Source organism: Crocodylus porosus, unplaced genomic scaffold, assembly GCF_001723895.1.
Source record: "Crocodylus porosus isolate Cpor-Errol unplaced genomic scaffold, CroPor_comp1, whole genome shotgun sequence".
Classification (NCBI taxonomy): domain Eukaryota; kingdom Metazoa; phylum Chordata; order Crocodylia; family Crocodylidae; genus Crocodylus; species Crocodylus porosus.
In genome coordinates, this window is record NW_017728923.1 from 4586721 (window position 1) to 4597951 (window position 11231).

General features: G+C 44.6%; 1 protein-coding gene across 4 annotated transcripts in view; it reads right to left on the bottom strand.

Annotated features, from left to right (window-relative positions):
* The window catches only part of CUNH16orf71 (chromosome unknown C16orf71 homolog), a 203623-nt gene that overhangs the window by 161408 nt on the left and 30984 nt on the right, over positions 1–11231 (bottom strand). For 3 of the 4 annotated variants that reach the window (XM_019539985.1, XM_019539983.1, XM_019539982.1), the window contains exons 6-7: positions 6064–6175; positions 611–757 (exon numbers count right to left, since the gene is read on the bottom strand). In XM_019539985.1, the coding sequence (XP_019395530.1) occupies positions 611–757; positions 6064–6175 (259 nt within the window). The remainder of the gene's footprint in view (positions 1–610; positions 758–6063; positions 6176–11231) is intronic. The other variant, XM_019539984.1, reaches the window with a different exon arrangement.

Below are 11231 nucleotides of genomic sequence, written 5' to 3' on the forward strand. Positions count from 1 at the left end.
CCAGGATAAATTATCTCGTAACTACCTCTACCTGAACAGTTTGCTTTAAGCTAAATTTGAGCTTGCTGAAGATTTATCATCCCCACAAATTAAATTAGAATTCTTTATTAAAATACAGCTAGACTCATGTTATAAGACCACAACACTTAAAGTACCTCCCTGGCCTTTATTATCTACCTAGTTTCTTCAAACTACCATTTTCTTCAAAGCCATTTATAGCAAAGCTACATCTCAGGAAGAAGGCAAATACCTCCCCCAGAGAATGAGGAGATCCATTGTCAGAACTCACTGTCGTCTTTGGGAAGAGTCTAGGCTCCCAGAACTTGCTGTTTAAACATCATTTAGACTCATAGGAAATTCAGAAACCAGAACTAGAAATCACTTAGCTGTCCACCTGGATTTCTGGCCAGGCACTTTCCCTTTAAAAGATTCTCTCTCTCGCTCTCTCTCCACTAGAGGGCCACCCTTTCTGTATGAAGGGCATGGACATGCAGGAACATGAGAGAGACACATTCCCCAAAGGGCATGAGACAGACAGAATCAGATTTCTGCTCTGTTTCTTTCTCTCTCTCTTTTTTTTTTAAACCCAACATCAAAGCCCAGTAATTACCTCAGCTTTTCATTAGGTGGTGATTCTGATTTCTGTGGTTTAGCATCCCTTAAATCTATATATACTGTCTGGGGCTCTGCATGGTACTGTAGTTCCACTATCTTCATACTTCGACAGCTTGGTGGAGGTGGTAGGCAGACAGCTTCTCTGAGAACAGAAATCATTGTTTCAATGCCATGTGTGTTTAAAGAGGCCATAGGATATAAATAAAGATCAAGATGAAGACTGTGCTCCTTGCTCCTGTACAGGTTCAGACTCAGACTGCCTGTTATAAAATATAAATGCCAGGATTAAAATTTTGCATCTTCCAAATTCAGATTATCCTTGGTATAAAAAGTTCAAATCTATGTTCACAGCACACTGCTGTCATATTACTGATGTGGATCTGGGCTAGACAGGATTGAATGCAATTGATTTACAATTTGTCTATTTCCAAATAGTTCAAAGCGCTTGAAATAAAAAGAGAGAGGTTTTCTACTTTCCCCATATTGTGACCCAAACAACAACTTGGTTCAGTTAAAGTTCTAGACAGTCATATGTTACCCTGACCAGACTAGGCAAGAAGTGATATTTATAGCCAGCCTTCAGAGAAGATGTCAATACATGTCAGCTTAGAGAACTGATTATGATGTTCTGACTTTTATCCTTAGGTGGATGACAACAATCCTCTGATCGCTCAGGTTTCCTTATTGTAAGGTTAGTTAGGACTCCCCCCACCCCCCTTCAAGTGCTGACATGTGTGGTATTGTTGAACACCCCAATAAAGGAAGTTTCTACCCCAAAAAGTTTTCAAATCTCCAAGACAGACCGATTTAATTGCTGTAAAATTCCTCCTCTCCGATTTCCCTGGCAGCTACATCTTCAGTTTGCACAAAGTTCAAGTCACTTAGATCATCTTCCTAGTCCTCTTTAGTCTAAAGAAATCTGTTTCAGTGGGCCTTGAACTGGCTCTTTTCAATATGTATAAATTGGGCTACATCCAATATGAATGTAGTTTGGGCACCAATGCATAGATTAGATCATTTGGACTGGGATTTCCAAACAGTTCTCAGAGAGTCAGATGCTTAAATCTCATTGAAATTCAATGTCAATGCCAATTGTGTAACTCCAAGAGCCACTGACTTTGCAAGCCCTTGTTGCAATGTATGCAGCTATTTTTAATGGGCTCTGCTTACCTCTCCCTTTCAATCATAAGTGGAGTCCCACCAGGTTGGACCACAGGTATAGAGGGCTACACCTTACATAGAAGGGATTATGTTGGGAAGAAGGGTGGAGGAGTTGTTCTCTACATGAAGGCACAATACACCTCCCTAGAAGTAGAGATTGGCAATAAACAAGGGTGACTGGAGACCCCCTGGGTCAACATACAGGGAGAGCATGGAGTAGGGGATTTGACTGCAGGAGTTTACTACAGACCTCTGAACCAAGAGGAAAAGCTTGACCAGGAATTCTCTAGAGAACTGGCAGAGGTTGCACCCTCTCAGAGCATGGTCATCATGGGTGACTTCAACTACCCAGACATCTCAGGACGAGCACTCAACAAGATCTTACTGCAGCGCAAGTGAGGAAGCTTTGCGAGAAGAGCTAGGACTCAAGAATTCTACAGGCTGACCAGGGGTGAGGCAGTCCTGGACTTGGTTCTGACCAAAGGGGATGATCTAGTGAGCAACCTGAGGATCAAAGGGAAACTAGGCAACAGTGACCATGAGATGATCACTTTTTCCATCCACCGTAAGACAAGAAAAATCAGTCAGTAGATTAGAAATCCTTGATTTTAGGAAAGCTGACTTTCACAACCTTATCAGATTGGTTGGCAAGGCCCTGGGGGACCATGGTCCAATGGGGAAAGGAGTTCAAGAAGAGTGGTCCTTCCTCAAGGAAGTGATCCCAGGAGCACAAAGGAAATACATTACTTTTCATAAGAAAGGCACCAAAAGGGCGGAAAGACCACTTTGGCTCAATAGCGAAGTCATGGACCTCCTGAAATTGAAAAGAGAAGTTTATAAAAGGGGACGGAAGTCAGAAATTTGCACCAAAAGAAGAGTAGACAGCAATAGCCTACACCTGTAGGAAGCGGATTAGAAAAGTAAATGCAGAAACTGAATTCAAATGGGCAATTGGAATCAAGGACAACAAAATGTCCTTCTTTAGATATGTAGGAAGTCAGAAAAAAATAAAGAAAGAAAGAAAAACCATAGGGCCCCCACTGGACGAAATGGGACAACTGATAAATGACACTCAGGAGGAAACCAAACTCCTAAACAAATACTTTGTGTCGGTATTCCAAGGGCGTTAGCCTGCTTGACAGGATACAAGATGATGATGATGCGGGTGATCACTCTCCCATAGTTGGCGGAGATCTTGTGGGGGAACACCTAAAGAGGATGGATAGCTACAAGTCAGCAGGACTGGATGAACTACACCCGAGAGTGCGAAAAGAACTGGCCAACAGCACCGTGCAGCCTCTGGCAAAGCTATCTGAGGACTCATGGTGCTCGAGAGAGGTTCCAGAAGACTGGAAAAGGGCCAGTGTGGTGCCCATCTTCAAGAAAAGGAGAAAGGAGGACCCAGAGAATTACAGGCCAATCAGTTTGCCCTCAATCCTTGGTAAAATCCTGGAAAAAATTATCCATTTTTTGATTGGCTAACAGAGGGTAGTATTCTAAAAGACAGCCAACATGGCTGTTGTGGGCAGGTCATGGCAACCTCATTTCCTTCTACGATCAGATAACTCACCACCTGGATAAGGGAAATGAGGTTGATGTCATATACTTGGACTTCAAAAAAGCAGGAGGAACTGGCCCTTCTGCTACACAAAAAAAAAAATCAATACCATCTCATAGAAATAACAGAGACCTAGTAGGACTCCACCTATGACTGGACTACAGGTACAGGAGAGAATGTGTTGCTAGAAAGCGGGGGGTGTAGCTCTTTATGTGAAGGATCAGTAAACTTCCCTACAAGTGGAGTTTGGCACCCAACAAGGGTGACTTGAGACCCTCTGGGTTAGATTACGTGGGTGTCGCAGGGCACTAAAGTGCCTGCTCCTTTAAAAGCAGAAACTCCCTAGGGAGAGGGCCCTAGGAGCCAGACAGAAACCCCACAGGTGTAGGTTACTATGGCAGCAGACTAACAAAGAAAATTAACCTGCACTTGCACCCGTTCAGCTGACTGGAAGATGGCAGGGCCCTGGGCACATAGAAACCCCAGGGCTGAGGCCATCAGGGCTTAGTTCTTCGGCAGCAGCCAGGGGAAAGAGCCTGCAGAAAAGGATTACCCAGAGACGCTGTGGCCACCTGACATGCCGCAATAGGGATAATGGGGCTCCAGGAGCTCACCAGGTACCCTGGCCTACAAGGCACTTAATGCCGGGGGGCAGGGAAGTTTGACTCTTTAAAAGGGACAGCGCGCACCCTGAACTAGTTGTATTATGTTATAACCCAGGGGCTCATTTTTTGGTTGCTGTTTATAGACCAGTGGACATGGCTGAGGCTATTGGGAGAGAAGGAGGCCTCACTGGGGCCCACTAGAGTGAGCACAGCCCAGCGCCAGGGGGTGAGCAGAGCCTGGTGATGACAGGAGGCCGAGTTAGACCAAGGCCTCAAAGAGACAATGTCTGAATGCCATCTGCGAGGCTTGGGGTGTGGTAAAGGGGCAGTTTTGGAGGCACACATCTAGCCCATAAGGCTGAGGGTGTCCCATGACTCATTCATTTTGAGCGGAACCCAAGAGGAGTCCAAGAACTCACAGGGTTCAGTGGGGTCCAAACGTAAACTCAAGGGCAGCCTCCCAATTTATTACAATTACCAGCAAGATGTGGCAGGCAAGGAAAAGGGTGCCCATTAGTTAAGACTGGCATGAACATGGAGCCCTAGGAGCATCACAGCCTTCCTTGGGGACCCCATGGTGTGACAGGGGGAAACACAGTAAAGATGTTTTAACAATAGGAGGTCTGTAGTAGACTCCTAACCAAGAGAAAGATCTTGACCTTGCATTTGCTAGGGAACTGGCAGGGGCTGTATGCTCTCAGTGTATGGTTGTCATGGGCAACTTCAACTGCCCTGACATCTCATGGAAGGAGCACTCTGCCATGATGATCTCATGGTAAAATTGGGAAAATGCAGCCTCAACTACTTTACGGTCTGGTGTCCACGTAACTGGTTCTGAGGTAGGACCCAGAGAGTATTAACAGATGGAACTAAGTCAGCATGGTGGAAGGTGACCAGTGGCATCCCTCAGGGTTCAGTACTCAGACCAGTACTTTTCAACATGTTCATCAATTACTTGGATTCAGGTATTAAAAGCATACTAGCAAAGTTTGCAGACAACGTCAAATTATAGGGGAGTACGGTCATGCTCAAGGACAGGCTGGGGATACAGGCTGACCTGGACAGGTTTGCGAGATGGGCAGCTCATAACCTGGTGATGTTTAACACAGAGAAATGTAAAGTGCTTCATCTGGGGAGACATAATCTGCAACACACTTACAGACTCTGCAGTGCAACATTTGCCAGCACCACAACTGAAAGAAACCTGGAGGGTCATGATAGACTACAGAATGAACACGAGCCACCAACGTGATGCTATAACTGCAGTGCAAATCAAACACTGACATGCATCTACTACTGATGCATCTCAAGTACAATTAGGGGTGTCACCCTCCTACTCTACTTGGCCTTGGTGAGACTGCAGCTGGAGTACTGCCTCCAGTTCTGGGTGCCACACTTCAGGAAGGATGTGGAGAAGCTTGAGTGTCCAAAGGAGGGCCACATGCATGATTAATAGGTCTGGAGACCAGGTCATACAAGGAGAGGCTGAAAGACATAAGACTATTCAGCCTGGAGAAGGTAGACTTAGAGGGGACTTGGTGGCAGCCTACAAGAATATTAGGGACATGCATCAGGGCCTGGGGGAGCATCTGTTCACCCAGGCACCCCAAGGGAAGACAAGAAACAATGGGCAAAAACTGACTGAAGATCGCTTCAGATTGAACATAAGGAGAAAAAAAACACCACCAAACTTCTTTATAGTTAAAGTACCAAGGATTTGGAACAGGCTCCCCGCAGAGGTGGTACAATCCCCTACCCTGGTGATCTTCAAAAAGCATCTCGACACCCACCTTGCTGGGGTCATCTGATCCCAGCAGTCTTGCCTGACCTAGTGCAGATGGGCTGGACCCGATGATCTTGTTGGGTCCCTTCCAGCCTCTAACATCTATGAATCTATATTTAAAAAAAAAAAAAAAATCTATAGATATCACCATAAATGCGTGCAATTTATCCCTTTAAGAAAAATAAATAAATAAAAGCCTACTTGGGCACATCTCTAGTATGATATTAAATACCAGACTAGGGAGAAATGCCTAAGTGAAACCACTGATTTTTAGGCATTCTTGCTCCCGATCACAGCCACCCAATGTGTACAAAAGCTAACTCTTAGAGAAAAGGACCTACTTCTTAGCTGATGATGACCTTCTGTGCTGTGGGGCCAATGCCTTGGACTGCTTGGCACACAACTCTTCTAGCTTTGCCATGAGCCTACTTTCAGATCTAGCAATCCAAGTCTCTATGGATGAACAGAGAAATCAAAAAATCTCTTACTATGGTCTCGCTGTTGTAAGGAAGTAGTCCAACTTTCCCTTTCATGTCTTATCACTTTGCCTGCAGCAAGTTACATAAATAGGAAAAATATGGAGGTTATCCTAACCTGCCAATCAAAGTCTGGCTTCAATTGAAAACCAGGTCAACACTTTAACACTCTTATTTTCTTAAGGAAAAATTAATAGAGCTCTAATGGTCCATCCTTCCTCTGCTGTTGACTGCCCCAGCTCTTCTTGAGCACTCTGTGGAAGCTGGGCCTCTGGAGTACAGATGTACCATGACAGGCCAGACAGAAACAGAACTAAACTAAAAGGCATGTCAGTCCTGCACCTTGGATGGTAGTGGCACATGGGGCAGTGGCTGGGTTGCAGCTGCTGCCATCAGTGTCAGGCTGGCAATGACAGTTATTGTTGTGGTCCTGCCCAGCTCACTGCCTGGGGCTGGTGTCCTGCTCCTCCCTCCCCTTAGTTATGCTACTGGCAAGAGGAGAATCCAGGGAGTATAAACGGGTATTGCTTCCATCTTCTTGTGGCACTTCAGAGCATCAGTTTAAATCCCCCAGAGTCCCTTAGATCAGATGAAAAAACTGTATCTGAATTTATTTCTGCTTGGTGTGTGCTTAAGAGCCATTTTGTCTAGTCGCTACTACAGCACTGCTGGGTGTACTAGCATCTCTCAGAAGCTTGCCCAAAACAGAGATCCTGAGAGTTTCCCTGGACATATGCTAAAGAGTGTATCCCTGGACTCAGTGTTTTTTAGCAAGCAGGATATGTGGAGTAAGTGGGCAGAGCTTGTGTCCTGGCAGCAGTCTCAGGTTAGCTGTAGGGGGGTAGTAACATATCCTTAAATCCATGTATGCTTCCTTGTTATCTGGACTATGGCTTGCAGTGGGAAGGGCAGAACGAGGGGAAGACTTAGATGCAGAAACAGAAGACAGGAGGAAGAAAGGAAGTGAAGAATTGACAGTATTTACTTGCAACTCCTTATCATGTTTATTTCAGAGAGGGGTGGAAAAAGAAGTAATTCACATCCTACTTCAAATTGAGAAGATTTTGTATATAAATTGTTTTTAAAAGAAGCTATTGTTATAACAAAGATAAGCACTTAAAAGTCAGACAGTGCCCGAAGTCAGACCACCTCTGCAACCTTAGTTCAGATCCCATGTACATATTGCATTATGAAACAATATTTAATTAGATAAGCATATACTATTTTTACCACAGGATTCAGCAATAGTAGGAAAACTCCTGGAGCATGCTTAGTTGCTCTGTGGAGATGGCACATATGTGAAGGAGCTCGGAGGGGATAATGCAGTATGCTCAGTACAGAGGCTTCAAAGAATTTAGCTGATGAACTCTATTGAGCAGAAGCAAAACAAGCAGTTTGTGCCCTGGGCAGCAGCAGGAGCTGTTCTTGCACCCTCCCAAAAATTGGTGCCTGGGGGTTATGCCCCCAGTCACTCAACTCTAGTTACTACCATTACTAAGCATGTGCACACTGATATTTTTCACAAGCCTCCTCAGGCACCTAAGTGCTTCTTCCATTTTAGCCAAATGGAGACAACTTTTCATTGGAACATCAAAGGGTACATTCCTTATAACCAGAATAACCCTACTGCCAATCTTCAAGTCTTAGTTCCAAAGTCTGATAACACTCAAGGAAAACAGTTGTAAGAAGTTTTGAAGGGTATAATAGGGTCTTCCCCAGGGATGGCCGCAAAGTCCCTGGAGCCCCCTCAGCTCTTGTCAGCTTTGTTCTCTGTGGGCAATCTCCCCTTCCACTCACCTGCCATATATTGATGTATCACTTTAAGAAAGAGGAGGATGCCCCAGGCTTTCCCAAGTGAGATCTCAATCTCTTCAACACAGATAATGTCGCTGCTCATCACCTTAAGGCCTAATTATGTAGCCTCCTCATTTTCCCTTATAGCCATGCCCAAGCCTCAGATGTTACCAATCACTCATTAGCCCAGGCCTGCATCCTCTCAGACCTGGGCTCAGGTCCATATCTCCTTCCACCCAGACCTGGGAACTCTGCCCATCTTTGCTGCTCCCAGGTGTGGCCCTGGGTCCCTGGCCCTGTTTCTACCTCTCGGAGGTGCTGGATCCCTGGCCCTGTCAGTCTCCAGCTGTGGCCCTCCTCAGCCTTTGACCCCTACCCTTGGGTCCTGGCCTCACTCCTAGGCCAGTTGAGAACACTGGGCTCCCTGGCCCTGTTTGTTCTCACCCCTCATGGGCTACAGGTCCCTGGCCCCAGGTCTCACCCTGCTCCTGGACCTTGGCCCCTCTCTCAGGCCCTGGCCCTGCCCCCAGGCTAGTTGAGACCTCTTTTACCCCTGTTTCAATCCCTAAACCACCAGTTTTGCTTACCCCATCTTAGGTGTTAGTGAGAAGCTTCACGCAGCCCTTTTGTTCAGAAGCTTTTTCTCTCCATGGCTCTGCAGGTCAGCTTGGGTTCTGGGCTTATATACTGCAAGGCCAGCCCCTTCTTGGTCATGTGGCACCTGACTGCCTTCTGCTACACCTGCCACCTGCTTCATCAGCAGCTTACCTGCTCTTAAATTAGCAGGAGCACCAAGCCCCTTGTTATAGGGGGCAAAACATGTTTTTTCTCAATTTCATTCTTAGAAATGGCTTTCTTTTCTTTTCTTGACCCAAACTTTCCAAAAGGACATAACACACAGCTTAAATGCAAAAAGTCTGGCAACATTATAAACAACTGAAAACACAATTTTATACCAGGAACTGTCAGACAACCCTAACTTTGGGCAGAGCTGCCAGCTCTGTCTATAATAATTAGCTTCAATAATCAAAACTAGAGGCTATGAATGTACACATTACCATGATGTAAGAGCAATCTTCTGACCTGGTGGTAGATGGAATTGGGCTGGTTTTGTTACCATCAGTTAATTAGATCCTACTGGAATTAACATATGTTAGCAACCTCAGAAGAATATTAGCTATTCTAAGGGATGTAAATAATAAATTTGACGCAGAGACTTCAAATTGAAGTTTCAGTCCCTGGTTTTAAAGAATGATGTTGAACTGTGAGTCCCCTCTTCAGATACAGATTAATGGTGAAGGACAGAAAGTGAGAATCCAAGACTCAGATTGAAAAGCAATGTAAGAAACGGGACTAACCTGAACCATACTCTGACAAGACAATAAGAAGTACAACTCAAAGTCTAATCAATGAGGGGAGCTTTAAGCTGAGAGGCCTAGAGTGGGAGAAAACTCAAAGCTGGTCTCCCAAATATTTAACCCTGCACTTCTGCTTATTCTTTTGATAGCTCAAGCGCTCTTAAACCAGATGCGTACTACCTCTGAATCAGCATCCTTCAGTTTGTGGACAGTGCATGTAATGGCCACATTTTAATAGAAAATCTAGGGTTAAAAGATCCACATAAGTATGGTTTCCACAGATTTTAATATGGTTACTTGGACCAAATACTTTTTCCCCCTCCTCAAAAAGATATCAGAGAAAACAATTTCCTTTCTTACAGCAAGAAGGACCTTTGCTAGGACATGAACTCATTATAAGCGTTTTGGTAAAATGATAAATGATGGCTATGGGTCACTGGCAGACCTTAGGCTAAATTATGTTGTAAAACATAATTTAAGTGGCTAAAAGGGCAGACAAGTTCCTACTTGGATTTACAAAACCATTTGGAAAGTTAGGTGTCCAACTCTCATTTTCTTTCACTGGGCATTATGGGTTAAGTCCTATTTCATTTCACATACCTATGTAACACATACAGAGCTGTGAAATGGCCATTTTTGACAGTTGGGCACAGTTTGGATTTTACTTCTATCTGTAAAGAACAGAAACAGCCTGTGTGTGCGCTTGCCAATAGACAAATGGTGGAGGAAGAGTATCCTCTTAACTCTTGGCCCAGTAGTCTAGTGGCTAGGGTATTTGCATAGAGAACAGGAGATAGACTCTAGCCCCCATGCCCCACCTTAACCAAAAGTGGTTTAAAGCTGCATTTTCTCCCCACAGAAGGCTCTAGCCATCAGACCACGGGCTAGGCATTGCCAGGACACTCTTTAACCCAGAATGCAACCTACTGAGCTTCCCCAATACAGAAATTCAGGGAAAGCACAACTATGTGTAATCTAAGCAGTATGCAAGTGTCAAAAATTGCTGTTACACATTTATGTAAGTGTCACTTAGGCATGTGAAGGTAAAACAGGATTTAGCCCCTGGAGTCTCTCTCAGCTAGGCAAGGACTGCTGAGAAATTATAAGATGACAGGCTTAGATTTACCATAGAGAATTGGGAAAAAGTCTTGGAAATTTCTCTGAATTACAGCAACATATTTCCTGGACCACCCTACCAGCTACCAGAAATTCATTAACCCATTTTACAAGTACTACCTTGGTAAAGACACACTGAATGCTTAAGGATCAGATGACTTGGAAACAATCACCCAGATCCCAGAGGCCGTGCTGAAGCAAGACAGAACTCAGGAAGACCTAGCTTGAATTACATGAAGAGCAGTTCTAATCCATTCATTAAAAAGAAAGAGATTAATCTATCTAGAGGAGACACCCTGGTTACAACTCTCAAAAAAGTACAGAAAGTTCAAGTAACAGAAATAGCATGAGAGGTGAAAAAGAAGCTGCTGTGCAGAAGCAGCAGAGACTGCTCTAACCCCTTGGTAGGAGCAGAACATATCATTTTGCTTTTGCAAAAGGTGCTTCTTCCTCCAAAACCCTAAATTATGACAGTATGCTAAATTGCATGCTGGAAGCCCAGATCCAGGACTTATTACAATAGATGCCTCTAGAGAAATTGGGACAGATCCAAATACATTAATATCAAATACAAATACTTTGTAGGGGGGCAGTTAGGAAGGCCAAGGCAGAGATGGAACTGGGATTAGCTTCCCAGATTAAGGACAATAAGAAGTCTTTTTTTAAATACGTAGGGGGTAAAAAGAAGGTCCCAGGTAATGTGGGGCCCTTGCAGGACGACATGGGTAACTTGGTCGTCACACCAGACGGCAAAGCTAACATGTT